We start from the raw sequence: 24,621 nt of genomic DNA on the forward strand, positions 1-24,621 counted from the left end.
CTCACAAATAATTCAATTGATCTGTAATTATTTTTTATTATTTTTTGATATCTTTGGATATCTTTTAAATATTTAAAAACTTTTATTTTCTGAAAATTTGCTTTTGAACCAGTATTATCCACATAAAACTATTAAATAATATTTTAAACTTGCAATATGTAATTGCAAATAATATTTTGAACTTGCTTAACATACAAATAAAAGCCATAAAGTTATATACATTGACTGTGATAAGACAAAAGACATTCCAAAAGTAACAATGAACACAAACCAGTCATGAATAAGTGCAAGAAATCAGATCTGGGGGAAAAAAGAAACTATTAAGAAGTTTTAAGAAATTAGTTATGTAGTTTATACTACAAAACTGAAAGCTGCAGTTAAAAAACAATCTACCAACACATATGTTAGATCAGTATTTTGGCTGATAAAGGCTGCTAGGATTGGATTCTGTTTATTAATTTAGACACTGCTAAGTGTTAAGAAGAAAATTACTGCAAATTTTTCAGCCAAGCTAGACATACTAAATCCTAGAACTAGAAAGATATAGGTCATCACCTTTTATTGTTCTTCAGTGCAGTAACATGGACACTGTCAGATAGAAATAAGCAATTATTAAGAGACTGATATTACTATTTTTTAAAAAGTTAATAATTTGCAAAGAAATAAATTTGATGGTCACCTTCCAAAGAAATACTTTCATTGTTCTACCGACAAACCTCAAATATGCAATTATTGAAGATTGTCTCAGTTCAGACATTTTTTTCATAACAAAAAGAGAGAGAGACTTCTTTTTTTTAATCATTCAGGTTAAGTTGTAACTATACAATACATACATAGCCTAAATAGTAAACACATAGTCTGTGTCTAGAGTTGGCCCAAAAATAAAAATTGGCCTACTATGTGTTACAGTCTCTTATTCACTGCAGAGCTTTCAGGTAAATATCTCAACTGTAAAGTCCAAAAATGGGGGAATGAAACAAGAAACTTTCCTCTAAATAGTTAAAAGCATCATAAAACAATTTAAAAAGAAGAATACTTAAAAAAAAATTTAAGGAAATAAACTGCAAAGATAAGCAGAAGAAAGAGAAATTATAAAGGATGATGAAGAGACAAGAAACAAAAAACTCAAAATACTTGGCAAAGTAACATCATACTTACTGAGTAAATGCTTACACAGCAGACATACAGTGTTGCTGATTAACTCCATTAGCACAAGGAGTTAATAGCACTACAAATTAATGTAAAAAATAATTAAATGTATATTCAATTTATATATGTGAAAGCCAGGCCTAGTTCATGAAATATTAAAGTATAGCAATGCAGTCTCAATTTTAAAAATAAAACTAAAAATAGATATTCCTTACCTGCCTTTATTCTCTTTTCCTTTCATTTTATTTTCTTGACTTTTTCCTCCCGTTGGATCCCATTCTACACAGTTATCTTCAACTTTCAAGTTCAGATGAGATGATGAGCCATCCAAACTGAAGTTAAGTGCTATTTAAGACATGTTAAAATGTTAAAAGATAATGGGTCATATATCTACACTTTTATGAGTTTGCAATTTCAAATATAAAAGTCTAGAGTGCTAAAATTCACTATTGTTCCTCTTATGACAAAAAGGATCCAGAAACTGAGACTAATACCTCACACAGTATAATGCCTCATAATGCCTCCCTAATTGGGTCACTGTATGAAAAGTCCTTTGTAAACAGTTTAGTACAATAAAAATATGGACCAATATGGATAATCTCAGGAAGATAATTGGGCATTTTGAGGTTCCCAGGATAACACTTTGCAAGATACATCCCTTGCCATTCTTATGGGCAGAATATATGTAGATTTGATTGAGGAGAGTGGTAAGAGTACCCTGGGACAAGGGTATGAAACCTAGTAAACTGCACCTTACCCAACAGACCTATGAACATAGAATCAAAAGAGAGACATCAGAAATAATCTAGTCTCCAATCACTCATTTTATAGAAAGATCTCAGGTAAAGGAAGGTGACTGACTCCCAATAAAGTCATGTACTGCATACTAGGATACTTAAAGCATTTTCTATTTCCACGTTAAATAAAAATTTTCATTGAGAGCTATAAACATTATTATCATGTAATTAAAAAATCTTGTTTTGAAATGTCTTTGCCCACTTGGTTTTAACAGTGATTTCTGACTTTCAACTGCTATTGTTAGGAAAAGTAGCCTACTTCTGGATAAGAAACATTAAAGGATTATAGGAAAACTATTTAATTAGCATAGGAGGTTTTTGAAACTTGGAATGTTAGCAAAGAAAGGTAAGATAAGCTGTTGATTGACTTGAAAACAAGGAAACCCAGAGACTAACTATTCTGTTGAATTATAATAATTCTGATAAACTCCTTCATGACTATATATTTCCATTTTCTAATTTACCTTCATCACTAATTCCTCCTAGTTGCAAGATTTAAAAAGAAATACTGAAAGATTAAATTAATAAGAATAGAAGGTATAAACAAATGTAGTTCAAGAAGAGGCACGAAAAAATTTAGAACATACGTTTTTCTCTTAGAATATACATATTCTATTGACACAAAGAGTAGTAGTACCATAGTAGCATTAACCTTAGTGAATTTGAAGTAGAAAAATGAACCTGATTTTGTTTTTATTCATGGCTTGGAAAATAAAGGAAACACCCAATTTATTTCTTCTGTGAATACTGTCATAAATCATACCACAAAACTAAGAGAAGACATCATTTGTACAAGGCTTATTTAGCATCATAAATAACTGAGAATAAAAAAATTCGAATCATGTAAAGTTTAAAATTTTTTTTCAGAAAGGACACTAAAGAAAAAGGTGATATAGCATAAAGGAAAGAATAATAAATTTAGAAATCAAGAGCCTAAGTTCTAATCTTGGTTCTTCCATTTACCACTTCTATGATCTAGTATAAGTTCCTAGATGTCAGTTTCCTTATCTGTAAAGTGAGAGGATGGGGCCAGTTGATGTCTATAAATGCCCTTTCTACTTCTAAATTCTATAATCTACAGAATAGAGAGTAACAGGTGTGGCTATTGAATAAATAGGAGACAATGGCAAAAAAGAGAAGAAGAAACAATAACAATGACTATAAAATAAAAAACATATATACACATACACACAGATTAGATAGATAATAGATAGGCAAATAGAGGTATACAGAGAATATGTAATAAACAAAAGCAGGTAGGCAGCTTAACTTAAAGGAATAAAAACGATTTCAAAAGTTTCATTAAGATTTGAGAGATGGCACAGCAGTTAAATACAGCAGTGGAAATGTGAACCTAGTTCAAAAGAAAGAAACTGGATAAAAAGGGAGATCAAGGAAGTATATTCTACTTCAAGAAAACATTCACTTTATTTCTCTTGGGTTTTTTTCCCCCAACATAACTCATAAAGAAAAACATTTTGCATGATTCACGTGTATGCTGTTATTATCATACTGCTTGCCTTCTCAATGGGTGGGGAAGAGGACAGAGGGAAGGATCGAATTTGAAACTGAAAATAATTTTAAATTTAATCTTTTTAAAGATAATTTTTTTTATTGGCCAACATTCTAGCTTGCCAAAACCTCTAAAGATGTTTGCTCTTCTTCCATCCTGCAGTATCTTTCCAATTCTCAATGATGTTTCCAAAGATTACTTAAAGTGGCTCAGTAATTGATCACACATAATTGTCGGTTCTTTCAACATCCCAAGAGTTAATTCACATGGGCTTGGTGGTAACTTGAATTTATCAAGGACAGTGAGATGACTAATAAATTGGGCATGCAAATGAAAACAGTAGAAAAACAACAAATTTTAAACCTAACTAAACTCCAACAGAAATCTTGAAAAATCAAAAAAAGGGTTAGTTATATGGATAGTAAATAAATAGAACTCTAAAACCACTGTCAAAAAAAGGGGTAACATTGAAAGTAAAAAAAAATAGAATTCTGAAACCACTGAATTAAAAAATAAAACAAGGTGCTAGAGGGTTTTTAAAAAAACAATAAAATAGCATACCATTAGCTTATTTGATTTTTAAAGAGGAAAATCAAACTACCAGTAGCTATTATAAAAAGACATTATAATAAAAGAATCAGCAATATTAATATGTAATAATTAAAATTAAAGTATGAGGCTGCTAGTAGCTTTAGTAACTTTATTACATCAAAGTAGTGGTAGTAAGGAGAGGGAAATGTAGGAAAGAGGTAGAGAGTTGCCTAGCCTACCACCCTATGTGCCATTCTGATGGAATGAAATTCACCACCAACAGGGGTTCTCCCTCGGGTTCCAATCTTCAGCCAAAAGAGCAGTGTCTGAGGAATTGCTGGGTCTCAGCTTATAAGCAGTTTTCTCTACCCACTACCTCTCCCATGTCACATCTCAGGAACCAATCATAGTTCCTTGATTTGTGTGGCACCGCCTGGAGGGCAGTGCTTGTGAATCAGTTTCTCCTCTCCTTAGTTTCAACTTTCTTTCTCTGAGGGCCTGTCTATCCCTGCACATCTCAACGGTAAATGCTAATTGATTACATCAAAGCAAAGGGAGAGGAATTCCCTGCTCACAAATATAAACAATTTTGCTCAACTATATGGCAATAAAACTGACAAATTAAATGTATAATTATCACATTAATAAAATATTAATAGCAATGATGATAAGGTTACCTATGGCATGGCTGGGACAAGAAACCTGGTCTCTATTCCCAGTCTAGTACTTTCTACTATATACCACTATGATAACAACTGTTTTTTAGATAAGATCTATTATTTCATTTAAGGAATCACCAATGAGGAATTCTGCTTTACAAATGCAAATCAGGACCTGCTCCACAATTCACAGTCATAGAGAACTACCCAGGGCTCTTATATAATTAAGTGATTTACCCAGTGATATAGCCACTATGTGTCATAAGCAGGAGTTAAATGCAGGTCTTTATTATTTTAAGGTCAAGCTTCTATCCACTACATACCACAATGCCTTTTGCTGTAACTATTACTCTATTATTAAAAAGCATTTAATTAATAACTTCTTTCTGTTCACACTCTTTGGTGTCCCAAAGTCTTAGTGCTTACCCTGCCTATTGCTCTAGAAAATTAGTTCCAAAGAATCATGTATGGCCATTCAAGAACGATCCTCAGAAAGAGATATGCTGCCTACCCTCCTGGCCAAACACAGGGCAAGGCAAGAAATAAAAAGAATACTTTGTTTTACAATCATTTTCTGAGGAATTCTGGGAAGATGGCGGCTTAGACGGAGCAAATCTTAAAACCTCCACACCCTTACAAACCCAGACAGAAAACAATGCACTTCAAGAAGAAAGAGTAACGAATCTAACAGGACAGAGCAGGGGGAACCCTACTGTTGCACAACTAAAGAGATACACCAAGAGAAAGGCTTGAATTCTTGAACTGTCAGGTTATAAGGGTATAGAAGGGAAATTCCAGAATGCGTCCCCCACATACTGTGCAGAGTCTCCAGCAGCCCCTAAAATCTCAGGGCAGGCGGGTACGCTGGCCCGGAGAGAGGGCCTTGCTGGCGCCAGACTCAGGGAGTTGAACACAGGCACTGGAGAGGTGACTAGAGGATAAAACCACTGAGACACAGCAAAAACGCCCAGAAGATGGTGGCTTAGAGAGAGCCAAACCTAAGACCACAGACCACTTGGCTTCCTCACACGGAGATAGAGAACAAAGAGCTTCAAGAGGAAAGAAAACCAGAGCAAACACAAGGACAGCTCAGGGGGACCCTATTGGTGGACAGCTCAGCTCAGCAAAAACTCCTTCTTGTCCCCCCCCACTTTTTTTTTGTTTGTTTTTGCTTTTTACTCTCCAGGTTTTAGTCTCACAGCAGATTAAACAGTACAGATTAATCCAATCAATACAGGCTAAATACCAACAACTGGACAGACAAGAAGTCTTCAGAGGGCAGAGAGAAAGTAACTACAAACCTCCATTGCCAGCTGGGGAAGATCTTTCATCAAAGATCATTAAATACATCTGCTCAAACTAGCAGAACAGAAAAGGAAAAAATAAGAGTAAACAACAGAAAAAGAGAAAAGAAATGACAATTGACAGCTTTTTTCAAGGAAGTGAAAAGAGAGCAAATAAAACAGAAATAGAAGAAGAGGAAGAAGTTCCAGGGAACTGAAGACAGGCTTTCCAGAAAAAAATGTTATTTATTGCCTCCTGGAAATTATGAAACTATTTATTGAACTCAGAACAGAATGTAATACAAAAAAAGTATGGCCATCACCATCCCCTGGATCACTACACCACCCACCAGCAGGCAGTAGCACCCACTTTGGGAATCACTGATCTACACTGAAGGACCGGAAGGCATGGAACATAATATTCCAGGAAGCAAGAGAACTGGGTCTACAACCAAGAATCAACTATCCAGCAAAACTGACTATATTATTGCAGGGGAAAGTATAGTCATTCAATAAAATTGAGGACTTCCAAACATCCATAAAGAAAAAACCAGAGTTAAACAGAGAGTTTGCTGGTATAGAAGGAAATAGGAAAAGAAGAAAGGACAGGACAAGGAGAGAGAATCAAAATGTCAGGAAATACACAGTCGATAATTTTAACTCTGAATGTGAATGGGATGAACTCCCCCCATAAAACAGAAGCAAATAGCAGAGTGGATTAAAAACCACAATCCTACCATATGTTGTCTACAAGAAACACACATGAGACAGGCAGATATACATAGAGTAAAAATGAAAGGATGGAGCAAAATATATTGGGATTCAAATGAGAAAAAGAAGGCAGGATTTCCATCATGATCTCTGACAGAGCCAAAGTAAAAATAGATATGGTTAAAAGAAATAGGGAAGGTAATTACATCCTAATAAAAGGCAGTATAAACAATGAAGAAATATCACTACTCAACATGTATGCACTGGTATAGCTTCCAAATTTCTAAAGGAGAAGCTAGTGGAACTCAAGAATGAAATAGATAGCAAAACTATACTAGTGGAGAACCTCAACCTTCCCCTATCAGATCTAGATAAATCAAACCAAAAAATAAATGAGAAAGAGATAAGAGAGGTGAATGAAACCCTAGAAAAATTAGAGTTAATAGATATATGGAGAAAAATAAATAGGGACAAAAAGAAATACACCACCTTTTCAGCAGCACACGGAACATTCACAAAGATAAACCATGTAACAGGGCATAGACACATGACAAACATGCAAAAAAGCAGAAATAATAAATATAACCTTATCAGATCATAATGCAATAAAAATAGTTATTAGTAAGAATACGTGGAGAGGAGGGGGCAGCTGGGTAGCTCAGTGGATTGAGAGCCAGGCCTAGAGATGGGAGGTCCTAGGTTCAAATCCGGCCTCAGACACTTCCCAGCTGTGTGACCCTGGGCAAAGTCACTTGACCCCCATTGCCTACCCTTACCACTCTTCCACCTATAAGTCAATACACAGAAGTTAAGGGTTTAAAATAAAATAAAAAAAAAACATTGCTATAAAAAAAGAATACGTGGAGAGGCAAACCAAAAAGTAACTGGAAATTAAATAATGATTCTCCAAAATAATTTAGTGAAAGAACAAATCACAGAAACAATTAATAATTTCATTGAAGAGAATGACAATGATGAGACTTCTTACCCAAACCAATGGGATGCAGCCAAAGCAGTTTTAAGGGGAAAATTTATATCACTGAGTGAACATATTAACAAATTAAGGAGGGCAGAGATTAATGAATTGGGCAGGCAACTTAAAAAATTAGAAAAATGAACAAATTAAAAATCCTCATTTGAAAACTAAATTAGAAATACTAAAAACCAAAGGAGAAATTAATAAAATTGAAAGTAAAAGAACTATTGAATTAATAAATTAGTCTAGAAGCTGGTATTTTGAAAAAAAACAGTTAAAATAGACAAAGTACTGGTAAATCTAATAAAAAAAAAGAAAGAAGAAAACCAAATTAAGTATCAAAGATGAAAAGGGAGGAAATTAAGGCAATCATTAAAAACTATTTTGCCCAATCATATGGCAATAAATATAGCAATCTAGGTGATATGGAAGAATATTTACAAAAATATAAATTGCCTAGATTAACAGCAGAAGAAATAGAATACTTAAATAATCCCATATCAGAAAAAGAAATTGAACAAACTATTAAAGAACTCCCTAAGAAAAAAATCAGCAGGGCCTGATGGATTCACAAGTGAATTCTATCAAACATTCAAAGAACAACTAATCCCAATACTATACAAATTATTTGATATAATAAAAAAAGGAGTCCTACCAAATTCCTTTTATGACACAAATATGGTACTGATTCCAAAGCCAGAGAAAGAAACTATAGAACAATTTCCCTAATGAGCATAGAAGCAAAAATCTTAAATAGAACATTAGCAAAAAGATTCCAGCAAGTAATCAAGAGGGTTATCCATCATGATCAAGTGGGATTTATACCAGGAATGCAAGGATGGTTCAACATTAGGAAAACCATCCACATAGACCATATCAACAAGCTAACAAACAAAAATCACATGATTATTTCAATAGATGCTGAAAAAGCCGTTGACAAAATACAACACCCATTCCTACTGAAAACACTAAAAAGTATAGGAATAGAAGGACTTTTCCTAAAAATGATAAACAGTATATATCTAAAAGCATCAATAAGCATCATATGCAAAGGGGATAAATTAGAAGCCTTCCCAATAAGATCAAGCATGAAACAAGGATGCCCATTATCACCTCTATTATTTAACATTTTACTAGAAACTCTAGCAGTAGCAATTAGAGAAGAAAAAGGAATTGAAGGTATTAAAAAAGGCAAAGAGGAGACTAAGCTATCACTCTTTGCAGATGATATGATGTTCTACTTAAAAAATCCTAGAGAATCAACTAAAAAGCTAGTAGAAATAATCAACACCTTTAGGAAAGTGGCAGGATACAAAATAAATGCACATAAATCATCAGCATTTCTTTATATTTCCAACACATCCCAGCAGCAAGAGGTAGAAAAAGAAACACCATTTAAAATCACTCTAGACAATATAAAATACTTAGGAATCTACCAAAACAAACACAGGAATTATAGGAATACAACTATAAAACACTTTCCAAACAATTAAAACTAGATCTAAACAATTGGAAAAACATTGATTGCTCATGGGTAGGACGAGCTAACATAGTAAAAATGACCATTCTACCCAAATTAATTTATTTATTTAATTCCATACCTATCAAACTACCAAAAAACTTTTTTACTAAATTAGAAAAAAACTGTAACAAAGTTGTTATGTATATAATAACAGAGACGTTGGGAAGCTGATGAGCTGGCCTGAGCTAGAAACCTGCTGGACTCTCTCCTCCCCCACACACAGGCTTGAGTGAGTAGGATGGGGTAGGTATTTGTTGCTCTCAAACCCCTCCCACCAAGCAGTTAGTTTCAGTTGAAAATGGAGGCAGGGCAATGTCTTCAGGCAAGGCTCAGCAAAGGCAAATCTCTAATGAAGTTCACCTTCTCAACTTATATTCCCCACAGGTTTGATTGAGGGACAAAGGGAGAAGCTTAAAACGTTGTTATCAAGAACTGAGGAGGATCTGACTTCTTTAGCTGGCAACTGAAAAGACCCAAGCTTTATGGTAGCTGTGAGTATGCCCTAAATAATAGTCAGGCACAACAACTAAAAAATGAAGTTTTATATTGACAAAAGAAAGAAGGGATAGGCAAGGAAGGGGTAACAAGGATTTGGATAAGATCTGGGAAGCCCTGAACTGTTAGGTAGAAACTTCCCCTCCCCCCAGGAGGGAGTGGCAAACTTTATATCTAGCTAGCCCTCAAAGCTTATAATCATCACTTCAAATATCTAAATAACTAAATGAATAACAAAATGCTATTGCAATGAAGGTCTAATTCCACTAGACAGGCAAACTCCTGAGGAGAAACCAAAATGGCTTTTGCCACTATGGCCACCAAGGCAATCCCCAAACTGGGACCAGTGAGCAAAGTGACTTGCTCACTTCAATCCCCAGGAATCAACTGTTTAACTGCCTTCCAACTGTTCCCTCACCCAGAGTTCTCCAGGGGGGCCCCCTGGAATTCTGGGTGAGGCTTGACCCTGTATCTTGCAGGAATTCCACCCTGCCATTTTCCATGTTACAAAAGTTCATTTGGAAGAACAAAAGATCAAGAGTATCAAGGGAAATAATGAAAAAAAATGTGAAGGAAGGTGGCCTAGCAGTACCAGATTATTAAACTATACTATAAAATAGCAGTCATCAAAATAATATGGTACTGGCTAAGAGTCAGAAGAGAGAATCAGTGGAATAGACTTGGGGTAAGTGACAGCAGCAAGACAGTGTATGATAAACCCAAAATCCACTATTTGACAAAAACTGCTAAGAAAACTGGAAAACAATATGGGAGAGATTAGGTTTAGATCAACATCTCACACCCTACACCAAGATAAATTCAGAATGGGTGAATGACTTGAATATAAAGAAGGAAACTGTAAGTAAATTAAGTGAACACAGATTAGTATATTTGTCAGATCTCTGGGAAAGGAAAGATTTTAAAACCAAGCAAGACTTAGAAAAAATTACAAAATGTAAAATAAATAATTTTGATTACATCAAATTGAAAAGTTTTTGTGCAAACAAAAACAGTGCAACCAAAATCAGAAGGGAAACAACAAACTGGGAAAAAATCTTTATAACAAAAAACTTTTGACAGAGGTCTAATTACTCAAATATACAAGGAACTAAATCAATTGCATAAAAAAATCAAGCCATTCTCCAATTGATAAATTGGCAAGGGACATGAATAGGCAATTTTCAGATAAAGAAATCAAAATTATCAATAAGCACAGGAGAAAGTGTTCTAAATCTCTAATAATTAGAGAAATGAAAATCAAAACAACTCTGAGGTATCACCTCACACCTAGCAGTTTGGCTAAAATGAAAGAAGGAGAGAGTAATGAATGTTGGAGGGGATGTGGCAAAATTAGGACATTAATACATTGCCTGTGGAATTGTGAACTGATCCAACCATTCTGGATGGCAATTTGGAACTATGCCCAAAGAGCGCTAAAAGAATGCCTGCCCTTTGATACCATTGCTGGGTTTGTACCCAAAGAGATCATAGATAAAAAGACTTGTACAAAAATATTTATAGCCATGCTCTTTGTGGTAGCAAAAAATGGAAAATGAGGGTATTCCCTTCAACTGGGGAATGGCTGAACAAATTGTGGTATATGCTGGTGATGAAATACTATTGTGCTCAAAGGAATAATAAACTGGAGGAATTCCATGTGAACTGGAATGACCTCCAGGAATTGATGCAGAGTGAAAGGAGCAGAGCCAGAAGAACATTGTACACAGAGACTGATACACTGTGGTAAAATCAAATGTAATGGACTTCTCTACTACCAGCAATGCAATGACCCAGGACAATTCTGAGGGACTTATGGAAAAGAACACTACCCACATTCAGAGGAAGAACTACAGGAATGGAAACACTAAGAAAAACAACTGCTTGAACACATGGGTTGATGAGGACATGATTCGGGATGTAGACTCAAAATGACCACACCAATGCAACTATCAATAATATGGAAATAGGTCTTGATTGATGACACATGCTAAAACCAGTGGAAATGCGCGTCAGCTATGGGGGAGGTGGGGGTTGAAGGAGAAAGTAAATACATAAATCATGTAACCATGGAAAATTTTCCTAAAAATTTAATTAATTAATTAGGTTTTTTTGAAAAGAATACTTTGTTATAAAGGAAACATTTGTGGAATCAGTCTTACACCTTCATTGTGACAAGTTCCTGAAGGTAGTAAGTCCTACCAAAAACAACTCAAAGAAATATGCCAGCCCTGAAAAGAAGGGTAATTCTAACATACTCTACCATACCACAAGGACCTGGAGTAAAAAGGAATGAATAGTTGCACACACAAAATAAGGTTAAAGAGGCTATCTGTATTCATAATGACTGTGCTTATGAATTAATCTAAGCAGTGTTTTAAAAGCAGGCACTACTTTTATTTCTCTTTAGTCCTTAGCATCAAGTGCAAAGTTTCTGCTAATACCCTGTTAAGTTTACCAAAAAAAAAAAAATGTAAATCACTGGCCTTAAAAAAACTAAAAGTACAGATGAGAAGTAGAAATAGAAACACTGACAATTCCCTTGCTATATGTTTACAAGATCAAAGAATTAAAGCTAGAAGGGTCATTAGACTTCATCATGTCTAACCTCCTAATTTTACAGATAGAATATGAATGAGAGAAATGGACTTGTTCTATGCCATACTGGTAGTAAGTAAATGGAAAAACAGAAAATGAATCCAAAGTTTTCTGACTCCACATCTATCACTATGCATAGAATTAGATTGTCCTCCTTCTCCCTTACTTCTTTTCCTGGGCCAGGTCTAATACACTATATCTAGTATTTGCCTAAACAAGAATGGCAATAAAATTATATGAGATTCCTTGTGGCCCCATCTATGTCCATTTTCTTTTCATCATAACTCTGTATCCACTGAATATTTGTGTTCAAGATCAGATAAGAAGTCTGCGGCAAGCCACATATACAGAGGATATTCATGAATGAGTATTTAGTCTAGTTCAAGATGGGCTTTCCTACTTGGCTGCTCAAATTACTTATAATTCTAATGGTGTGGACTGACTCCAGTAGATATGTTGTACTAAGAAGGAGATGAGGTTGGTTCTACTTAATGTGAGTTAAGGGTATAATTTCAGCAATGGTCACAAAGGTGATGCAATTGTAAATGAAACTTCCAGGGAGACTAGAACAAAATCTCCCTCAAATCCCTAGGACCCAAGATGAATTTTTTATGAATGACCCGGGTTCAACACAAATAAAAAAGCTCCCTAAACCAGAGAAGCTCCATAAGCAATATAATACTGACTTAATCCTAAAAGATTTAGGGAAGAAAGTATTAGTAGTCTCAAGTACAAGAAACAAAATATAGCTAAAGTTGTCAAATTTGGTTGATCACTAAATTATATATAGGGTGAAAAGAAACAGAAAGAAAAAATACAGGATAAAAGATCCCAAAGTAAAAAAGAAGAAAAAAGAAAAAAACCATAAAACTTAAATATTACAATTATAAAACTAAAAGACACAACATAATCACTATATAAAATGTTGGAAATTTTAAAAATCATTTAAAAAAGAAACTAGAGTGAAAGGCACTCAAACCAACTTACATAACAGCCCTTTCATAATTCAACGAGATTCATTCTCCAATGAAATGAGACTAAGGTACCCACTGAAGATTACTCAATGACATTTCAGTCTCTACCATATCTCAATGAAATCATCAAGAAAAAGGAAGTCACCCATCCTCTACACAGCTTATAGGAAAGATAAAATGGAAACAAGACTGATATATTCCCCAATTAAATCTTATCTTTCTGGCACAAAACCTTAAGTAACTATAGATAGCCAAAGAAATTTCCGTTGTTTTTTTATATAACTATTTATTTTACCTTTAGTTTCCAATGTTATTGGATCAGAATACTCTCCTGCCACAGCCTTGTTGCAAGCTCGAACTCGAAAGTTCATATATTTTGAATCAAACTTTAAGCCTGAAAGGACAAGAATGATCTTCATTCATTAAAGGAAAATGAAATCATAAAATTATTACCATTAAAAAAAAACCTTTTGGTTTTTGGGGGCAGCTGGGTGGCTCAGTGGATTGAGAGCCAAGTCCAGAGATGGGAGGTCGTGGGTTCAAATCTGGCCTCAGGCACTTCCTAGCTCCGTGACCCTGGGTAAGTCACTTGACCCCATTGCCTAGCCCTTACCACTCTTCTGCCTTGGAACCAATACACAGTATTTATTTGAAGACAAAAGGTAAGGGTTTAAAAAAAAAGTATCTTGCTAAGATTTTTTTTAAAAAAGAGGGGCAATTACTTGTGTATTATTTCAGTTGAAAAAAAAACACAGCAACTTTTATCAACAAATACAGTACTTTACCCTTTAGATAGTACAAATGTTTCATATCTCTTTAAAAAAAAAAGGTCAAAGGCATCCTACCTCATTCTCAGTCTTCAATCCAATCACAGTGGCAAAGATTTCTTTATAACTTATTCTTTCATAAAGAATGAAGTGGTTAGCCTATTTGGGTAGTATAGTATATAAAAAAACAAATGACACCTTGGTAAATCTGGCAATTTTATAAAGCTTTCTATGCTCCATTCAAGTCAGAATTAGTTTGTCCTACTCTTATATTTGTCTTCCTGTGCTTATACATTATACCTTGCATTATAACTGTATAGATCTCCATTTCCCGCATGTCTCTAAGCTCTCTGACCACAGGAATTATATATCATTCAACTTTTCAGACTAGCTTTGCTTCCCACTCAGTGATCATTAACACTGAGTGAAAGGATAACCAGGGATTTCTCAAGAATGTTATCTTTAAAATTTTCAGGGGGGCAGCTAAGTAGCTCAATGGATAGAGCCAGGCCCAGAGATGGGAGGTCCTAGGTTCAAATCTGGCCTCAGACACTTCCTAGCTGTGTGACCCTGGGCAAGTCACTTGACCCCCATTGTCTAGCCCTTACCATTCTTCTGCCTTGGAGCCAGTACACAGTATTGAATCCAAGACAGAAGGTAAGGGTTTAAAAAAAATTTTTTTTTTAATTTAAAAAAATTTTCACATGAAAATCCCCCAAAATAAGTATCTTTTAAATACCAAGGAAAGAATAAATACTACACTAAATAGCATTGTTAATCTTTAAACTGTTAACACATTAGGTATTTTTAACAATCAATGAAATAAATGAAGAAATTAAGCATTTATTAAGTGCCTTCTACATGCCAGGTACTATACTGAGTGCTTCAATAAATATTATTTCATTTGATCTTCACAATAACTCTCAGAGGTTAAGTACTATTATTACTCTCATTTTAAAATTGAGGAAACTAAGGCAAAAACAAGTTAAGTGACTTGCTCTGGATTACGTAGCTAGTAAGTATCTGAAATGGAATAAGAACTTTCTGACTCCAGGCCCAGTGATCTATCTACTGTGACACTTAGCTGCACTTAGCCGCCTTGTTAAGTTTTATGTTTATTTGGAGGGCAAAGACAAACTTATCTGTCCATTAAAAAAAAAAAAAGATAACATTCAAATAAAGGGTAGAGCCTGCCAGGGAAATTCAGGAGAGAGCATCTTGGATTCTTTTCCTGCCTAAAGCAACCACTGTATCACACTCCCTCCTGCAACTCCACCTCCAACAACCATCTCATCTTAGCATGTTCCCATGTGGATATCTCCCTTCCCACTTTACTTTTGAACTTTTTAGCCACACACTGATGCCTGCAGAGGCCAAACCCCAGAAATGATTATCTACCTGAACTCATTCCACAATGATTAACTAACTCCTACACAATAATAACCTCTCCATACCAGTGATTCTGAATCTCTAGCTATCACAATTCAAGCCTCAGTTCTCCATTTTCCATTGCCGTTTCCAATTCTAGTCCCTCAAAACAACCCTCTTCCACAACATACCACCAAGCTCTTTGAAATGCTTGCTCCACAGATACCAAAATCTTAAAACTTTTCCATTCTAGTTCTTCCATCATCTTGAAATGACTGAAACCTGGCTCCTCCTGATGACATAGCATCCCTGATCACCTTTCCCAGCACAGATGGCATTTTTTACTGATAACTCCAATTTACTAGTCAAGAGAGGGGAAACTAGAATACATCTAGCTCCCCAATTCCAGGCTCTCTTACTAAGATTACAAAACCTCTTCCTCCTTTGTGATTTATTCAAACCATATTTACCAAACAATCACAACTCTGGTGACTGTTATCAACCTAATTCAAAACCACTCCTTTCTTTTCCTATGGGAGTGCAGTGCCTAGCTCAGTCTTTCATTCCTCCCCAAATCCCTCCTTCTTATTAAAGGGCATCACTATACATACTGATACTCCCATAAAGATCCTAACCTTCTAGTTCCTCAATTTACTCATTTAACCTACTCTGACCTACTCCTCCACTCCACCTTCTATGCTATCATCTGCTCCAAACACTCCTACTCATTAGCTCCTGAACAAAGGTGGAGAAAATAATGAAACTGTGCTAAATGATTTCACTATGTTATTTTTTTTTCACTATGTTATTAATCTTAACTGGGCCCTCACTTTGCCAGGGCCTGTTACCCCTCCCTAACTGATTCTCATTATCCCATTTATCACCACAGCACCTTTTCCAAATCTTTCCATCCTTCTTCAAACATTCCATGGCTTGCTACCCTCACCGTCTCAACTAAGAACTTTACATCATATTTCACTAAAAAGCATAAGGTCATGTTCCTACTTTGGGCTTCACTCAGTCATTTATTCACTATCCAAAAAAACTGTGATAGCTTTTCATACAGCAGGTTTGGTAGATAACTCCTTTTAAGCACTCTATCACTGTCCTCCTTCATTCTTCCCTCGATAAAAAGGTAGTTCAAGGTAAATACTTCTAGATTAGAATACTCTCCTGATACAACTCTGTTGCAAGATCAAACTCAAAAGTTCATATATTTCAGGGGCAGCTGGGTAGCTCAGTGGAGTGAGAGTCAGGCCTAGAGACAGGAGGTCCTAGGTTCAAACCCAGCTTCAGCCACTTCCCAGCTGTGTGACCCTGGGCAAGTCACTTGACCCCCATTGCCCACCCTTACCAATCTTCCACCTATGAGACAATACACCGAAGTACAAGGGTTTAAAAAAAAAAAAGTTCATATATTTCGAATAAAAATTTAAGCCTAAAAGAACATGAATGTTATTCATTCATAAAAGAAAATAAAAGTATAAAATATGTTAACATTAAATAAATTCTTCCATCCAATCACATCCCCAGCAGGTTATCTGTAGTAGATAGTAGAGACAATTCCTATTCTTTTATCTTCACTCTCTCACTGTGTACTGGCTGTTTCTCTATCACCTACAAATATTCCCATGTCTCTTCCATCCTTAAAAAATACCCCTCATTTAGAGTTATAAACTACAAAGAATATAAACTAGCATTAAGAGGGATCACTCCATACATTCCCACTGGCTATAGTCCATGTTTCCTTCTTTTTGTGACTATATTCCTTGAGAAAGCTGTTTATACCAGCTACCTCTACTTATTTTCTTTCCATTCTTCTTAACTCTGCAATTTTGTTTCCAATCTCATTATTCAACTAAAACTGCTCTCTCCAAAATCACCAATGATCTCTTAATTGACAAATCTAATAGACTTTTCATCCTTAACCTCTCTACTAGATTTGAAACCTCCTCAATACTTTCTTCTCTAGGTTTTTGTAACACTGTTCTCTCCTAATTTTCCCCTTACACATTTAACCATTCCTCAAGCTCCTTTGTTAGATTCATTCAGATCATTCCCACAAACTGTGGGTGTCCCCCACAGTTCAATTCTTAGTCCTCTTCTCCTATAGTATTTTGTGTGATGATCCCATCAACTCCCATCATAGATTCAAATGTCAACTGTATGCTGATAACTCTCAGATCAAATTACTCACTCTAACCTTTCTTAACCTCTAGTCTCTCATCTCCAACTGCTCACCAGAGATTTCATCTCATAGTCATCTTAAACTCAACATAACCAAAACTGAACTCATTATCTTTCTCCCCAAATTCTCTTCCTTCTTAACTTCCCTATTATTGTTGAGGACACTACCATCCTTCTAGTCTCCCAGGCTCTCACTGGAGATGTCCCCCTCCCTCACAGTAACTGGTTGCCAAGTCCTATTGATTCTTCAAACTTCAATTCTTCAAAACTTTCACAATATCTCTGGGATACATCCTCCACTGTGGTTGTGAAACTACCATAACCCTGGTACAAGCCTTCATCTCTTCTTGTCTAGAACAACAAAATATTCTACTGGTTTGACTCTCTGCCTCAAGTGTCTCTCCATTCAAGTCTATCTTCCCCTCAGTCATCAAATTAATCTTAATGTTCTGGTCTGATCATGTATCTTTCTGTTCAATAAATTTCATAAGCTCCCTATGACTTCCAAGGTCAAATATAAAATCTTGCTGGCATTTAAAGCCCTTCATAATTTGGCCCCTTCCTACCTTCCCAGTCTTCTTACACCTTACTCCTCTACATTATGATCCAGGGACATTGACTTCCTCATTGTTCCTTGAATGAGATACTGATCTCCCCAAAATATGTAATTTCCCTGGCTACCTCTCCCTTCTTACTGAGGCTTCCCTGGAGTCTCAGATAAAATCCTACAATAATCAAGAAACTTTTTCTGATTCCCATAAATACTGATTGGTTCTCTCTGTTAAGTATCTCTATTACACACACACACATATATATATATACATATATATATATATACACATACATATATATATATCTTATTTGTATATAGTTGTTTGCATCTCCCATACCCCTCCTTCATTAGACTATGAGCTCCATGAAAACAAGAACTATTTTTTTTGCCTTTCTTTGTGTTCTCAGTGTTTAGCATAGTCCCTGGCAAATAGCAGGGGCTTAATAAATGTTTGTTGATATGAATAAATATCTAGAATTCACAAAAAAATTGATAAAAATCTCTAAGGCAGTATCTATCATCTATGTGGTCAAAATAAATATACATGTAATTTACATTTTCAGGAAACACAAATAGCATATAGATGTCTGAAAACTTTTAGGGCCTCAAAACACAACTTAAGAAATGCAAATTAAAACAGCAGGTGAGAAAAAATCAACTAAACTGACAAAATCACATTGTCAGGGATGTTAGAAAAAAGGGAACATTCATATGTACAATGCTCATATCTAAGGAAGTTGGTAAAACCCTTTTGGAAAGCCATCTGTCAAGAAGTCAAAAGAATCATGAAGTTAATAATATTCTTTGATCTGCTAACCCTACTATTGGGAATATACCTAAAAAAATAATAACTTACTCAGAAATCTATATATCAGTTTTAAAAAGAAAACGTACCTTTTGTTTTAAAAGACAATGCAAAAAAGGATAAAAGGTAACTAAATTAAAAGCTTCAGAAACTCTGAGATAAAATTCAGTGATGATGAATATTTGAAAACAAAACTTTGTATAGGATACTTAATCTTAATTCTGTCCTTTATGGCCACTCTTTATTTTAGTCAGTGATTTATATGAATTCATTTCTAAAAACGAGAATGTACAGTCTTTACCAGAGAGTGTATATTCAGTGCCTTTAATGTAATCTATTAATTCCCAGCATCTTTCATCCTTAACACGTGGAAGTCCATCAAAATTAGTTTTCCTGTATTCCAGTATAAAATGATCAATCTTATTATCTTCCTCTGGCATTCTCCAAGCAACTGTTACACAATTGTCAGCTACCAGGCACTCTACTGGATCTATTTCTGGAGCTTTAGGAACTGCAAGAAAAGAAAAAAATAGCTATTATAATCTTAACCAAATGTTTATGTTTATAAATTCAAACATTCATATTTTCATTCTGTTTTTGAAATGTACAAGCAAATCCTATTAAGACAAATGCCTATTCTGATTCCTTACATTGTTAGAAAAAAGATATTTTTGAAAACTGAGTTGCTAAATACAAACAAAATGTTTTATACAAAACTTAATTTTGAAAGACAATTCAGTTCCTTGGCATTAAAGAAATAAATTATTTCAAAGAAATTTAAAATTATGAGTACTAATATTCAAATAAAAAGGAAATGAGAGAAATAATTCCATATCAATATTTAAGAGTAGTAATAAACCTTTTATTTTCAAGACTCACATGCTGAATTTTTTTTAAACCCTTACCTTCCACCTTAGAATCAATATTATGCATTGGTTCCAAGGCAAAACAGTGGTAAGGGCTAGGCAATGGGGGTTAAGTAACTTGTCCAGGGTCATAGAGCTAGGAAATATCTGAGGCCAGATTTGAACCTAGGACCTCCCGTCTCTAGGCCTGGTTCTCTATCCACTGAGCTACCACAGCTGCCTCCACACTGAATTTTAAGCAATATAAGTTTCAATATAAACAGGCATCACATTTACATTAAAGGTTAAAATTAAAATTAAATTTTTTCAATGGGTTATCTGGTTAGATGTCTCTGACAGTTGGATTCAAGCAGTTCCTTCTAGCTTATGGTTGGTATAATACTATAATCAAATGCTTATGGTTGGTATAATACTATAATCAAATCAAAAGATTAGGATGCAAATATTCAAATTTAAAATAAAAGAAAAATGTAAAAATAATATGAAATAGATATCAAAACAAATAACGAAAATAACTTCACTGGTGCTTATTTTCCAAAGATGATGATAAAAAAAAACATCAAGCTCAAATTTTAATCTTATCTTTATATTTTTAAAAAAATGCATTAACATAGTTTCCAAAGTTAATTTATTTTGTGCGTCTAATCATTCTATAAACATTTACAAAAAGAAGTCACAAAAAAATTTATCACTATGATTAATAAGATGAAACCATAACAGGATATAATTATAACACCATAGGAAAAGAGTGAATGAGCTAGAAGATCCCCCAACAAGCATACAAATATGCATCATTATTTGGAAGCAAAATTTCAGCAAGATAAAGCCTGAAAAGAAGTTATGTGTACACTGGGACAGGGAATAATGGTCAGTAAGGCTAGACAGATAGGTTGGGGCTGTGTGTTTTAAAATTTTGTACCCTGAGGACTTCATTTCCCAGCATTCTTTATTCTCCCCAGGGTTCTCTTGTCTTGCATCCCAGTGTTGCACCCTGGTATGGGTTTGTTTATAAATTTGCTGAGGGGGCACCTCGGTAGCTCAGTGGATTGAGAGCCAGGACTAGAGACCGGAGGTCCTAGGTTCAAATCTGGCCTCAGAAACTTCCCAGCTGTGTGACCCTGGGCAAGTCAATTAACTCCCATTGCCTACCCTTATCACTCTTCTGCCTTGGAACCAATATACAGTATTGATTCCAAGAGGAAGATAAGGTTTAAAAAAAAATTGCTGAAACCCACACTGAGGGGAATTTGGCGGGGTGGGGGGCTTGGGCTTTGGCTCGAGCGTGGTAGGCCTCTGGGCCTCTCTGGCTCTTTGCTCTGCTCACTTGGCTGAAGGAACTCCTTTCTCTCTCACTTTATTGTTATTAAATCTTATAAAAATATAATACTCGGAGTATTGTATGTTCATTTTTAGTCTTACAGGGCCAAGTACTACTATATGGCTTTAAAAGCTAAACATAGGAGTTTCCATGAGTCTCTAGAATCCTAAAGATAATAAGAAGACATTGGAGTTGGTTAAGTGGAGGTGATACATATTTAAACATGTGCTTAAGGAAAATCACTCTGACAGGACTGTTGAAGTTTGCCTGAAATAAGAGATTTAAGGTAAACCCCATTATGAATCCATTTCAATAATATAAAGGCAAAAGGTAATAAGGACCTGAATTAAGGTGGTAGCTGTGTGAGAAGAGGAAAGGAGTCAGAATCAAAAGATGTTATGAAGATGGAAAGAGCAAGATTTGACAACAATAATTGGATATGTAGGGTAAGGAAGAATAAAAAGTAAAGGATAAAGTCAAGATTATGAACTCCAGACATTGGGAGAATAGAGGTTCATTCAAAAGCAATAGGGAATGAGTCAGGCCTGGAGACAGGAGGTCCTAGGTTCAAATCCGGCCTCAGACACTTCCCAGCTGTGTGACCCATGGCAAGTCACTTGACCCCCATTGCCCACCCTTACCACTCTTCCACCTAGGAGCCAATATACAGAAGTTAAGGATTTAAAAAACAAACAAACAAAAAGCAATAGGGAAGGGGGCAGCTAGGTGGCTCAATGGATTGAGAGCCAGGCCTAGAGAAAGGAAGTCCTGAGTTCAAATTTGACTTCAGACACTTCCTAGTTGTGTGACCCTGTGCAAGTCACTTGACCCCCATTGTCTAGCCCTTACCCTTAGAACCAATACACAAAGTATTGATTCTAAGAGGGAAAGTAAAGGCTTAAAAAATAATTAATAAGTAAAAGAACAAGTAAATAAATGAATAAATAATTAATAAATAAAAGAACAAATAAATAGATAAGTGAACGAATGAGCAAGTATATAAATAAGTAAAGAAATATTTAAATGAGTAAGTAAAAACCTCTTCAAAAACTAAATAAATAAATGGATGAGTGAAAGCGTTTACCTTACCTCTTAGAATCAATACTGTGTATTGGTTCCAAAGCAGAAGAGTGGTAAGGGCTAGACAATGGGGGTCAAATGACTTGCCATGGGTCACACAGCTAGGAAATGTCTCAGGCCAAATTTGAACCCAGGACCTCCTATTTCTAGGCCTGGCTCTCAATCCACTGTGTTGCCCAGCTGCTCCTTCAGTTTTAAATTTAGGTCATCAGTAGTAACTTTAGAGGAAGTGGTTTCCAAGGTCAAAGACCAAATTGCAAAAGATTAAATAATGAGAAAGGAGATGAAAAGGATTTAGTGTGGACTACTTTTTCAAGGGTTTTGGGTCAGAAAGATTAGAGAGATGAGGACACCAGAATGAGACAGATGAGCACACACTGAGAGGAGTAGGGTAGAAAACAGCTGATACAGTTAGGTTGAGGATTTATGTGGGGGAATAGAATGACTGAAGACATGCAATCTGCTGGAGAAGACAGGTAGGAATGGGATGAAGTATGTGGGTAGGGAGCACACTTTGGCAAAGAAAAGAGCCACCTTTTTTGTCAGAAAATTGGGAAAAGGAAACAAGAATAAGATAATGCTGGTTTCTAAGATGAAGAGAATGGAAGAAGAGGGAGCTAAGGTTGAATGGCCTCAGTTTTTTTCAGTAAAGTATTAAGCAAAATCCTCAACTGAGATAGAGAAGTATAGAAAACTTGAGGAGAGATAAGGTTTGAAATAGCTTCTGTGGAGAGATTAAGGATCAATTAGGGAGAAATAAAATATCTTCCTTACTGCAGTGAGTGCCAATTTGGGGCCTGGTAATACAAATTTGTAATGTTCCAAATGAGTATAGTTATGAGATTTTCTTTAGCTTTTCTTCAGCAACTCATGAATAGGAATGGAGGAGTCAAATGGAAGGTATAATTCAGGGTTGATGTTTAAAAAAGAAAAGTGGCAACTCACAAGGAGACATTAAATTCTACAAGAGAGGAGAGTGTAGAATTGAAATTCATCTGAGTTTGAAGAGGGAGGAAAGTGAAGTCAGAGAAGGGATAAATGGCCTGAGAAAGTACTGAGGATAAGAGGGAATGGAAATCTTGATGAGGAGAAAGAAGAGGTGTAGAAGGGATAAAACATATAAAGAGATGGCATGACAGGAGGGGTCAGATAAGGGAATACTAGTTTTTAAGTAGGGAAGTCAAACATTTATGATGTCAAGAATTAACTGTGACCATCCCTCCGGCTGAAGTAAAGAAGTAGATTATTTTTCTATTTTTTCCCTATGTTTCAAATAGGAAATAGTATGTATTAGGTATCTGATACATACTAATAGTGCTAGAGAAAGGTATTTGTTGGTGTTGGCTAAAGTACAAAATATGTGTTCTTCAGTAATATATATGTAATATATATATATGTATATATATATATACACACACACACATTGGATTATGTGGTATATAAAAATTACATGGTAAATAAATATACCATGATATACAGAAATTATTTCATTTATATTGCCTTTGTCTTCCCAAAGAGACTATAAGCTCCTTAAACCATTTGAGCTGAAACTATGTTTTATATTCTTCCATATTATCCATTATGACAAGCACATAGTTGGCACTCATAAATTTGTGAACTGACTGAATTAAAAGGTTTACATTAGCAAACTAGAGTTTAGATCCAAGTTCCTAAAGTTTACAATTGTTAAATCTGCTCATTTGATTACTCTGCATCTGGCAAACACTTTAAAAGTAGCAGTTTCTCATTAAATTGATTAAATTCAAATTTATATATATGTGAATAACATACAAGTTAGTATAGAACTAATTCAAATTTTTCAGAACTTATATTATTTTGTTGATTTAATTATTTTTAAACACTTATAAGTGGATAAATTTCAACTAATATACTACTTTTTATACATTTTGCCTTAACTTCCTCTCTCCCTTCTGTCTCAGAGAATCCCACTTCCATCAAGGTCCAGTTCAAGCACTAACTTCTACATGAAGCCTTTCCTGGTCACCCCAAAATTCTAAAGCTCACCCTCTTTAACTACTTTGTGCTCTTTTTGTATATATACGTATACAGAGTGCCCCAAAAATCTTGATGCAGTTTTAAACAATTAAAGCTTACAAATCCAGGTAACTTGGAAGCCAAAACCCAATCAAACCAGCTTATTTATTACCAGTGATTACTAGCTATTAAAGTTTAAAACTGTATTAGGACATCTGAGATACCCTATTTTGTCTTTCTAGATCAGTGATTCCCAAAGTGGGCGCCACCCCCCCTGGTGGGTGCTGTAGCAATCCAGGGGAGCAGTGATGGCCACAGATGCATTTATCTTTCCTATTAATTGCTATTAAAATTTTTTAAAAATTAATTTCCAGGGGGCTGAGTAATATTTTTTCTGGAAAGGGGGTGGTAGGCCAAAAAAGTTTGGGAACCACTGTTCTAGATAGAATATGAGCTCCTTAAGAATAAGAACTGCTT

General features: G+C 35.1%; 1 protein-coding gene across 1 annotated transcript in view; it reads right to left on the reverse strand.

Moving 5' to 3' along the window:
- FSD1L (fibronectin type III and SPRY domain containing 1 like) overlaps positions 1 to 24,621 on the reverse strand; it is a 93,948-nt gene that overhangs the window by 24,321 nt on the left and 45,006 nt on the right. Inside the window, exons 7-10 of the mRNA XM_044685295.1 lie at positions 19,187 to 19,396; positions 13,501 to 13,599; positions 1,365 to 1,494; positions 556 to 588 (exon numbers count right to left, since the gene is read on the reverse strand). Of these exons, the coding sequence (XP_044541230.1) occupies positions 556 to 588; positions 1,365 to 1,494; positions 13,501 to 13,599; positions 19,187 to 19,396 (472 nt within the window). The remainder of the gene's footprint in view (positions 1 to 555; positions 589 to 1,364; positions 1,495 to 13,500; positions 13,600 to 19,186; positions 19,397 to 24,621) is intronic.

The sequence above is a fragment of the Gracilinanus agilis genome, chromosome 1 (assembly GCF_016433145.1).
Source record: "Gracilinanus agilis isolate LMUSP501 chromosome 1, AgileGrace, whole genome shotgun sequence".
Classification (NCBI taxonomy): domain Eukaryota; kingdom Metazoa; phylum Chordata; class Mammalia; order Didelphimorphia; family Didelphidae; genus Gracilinanus; species Gracilinanus agilis.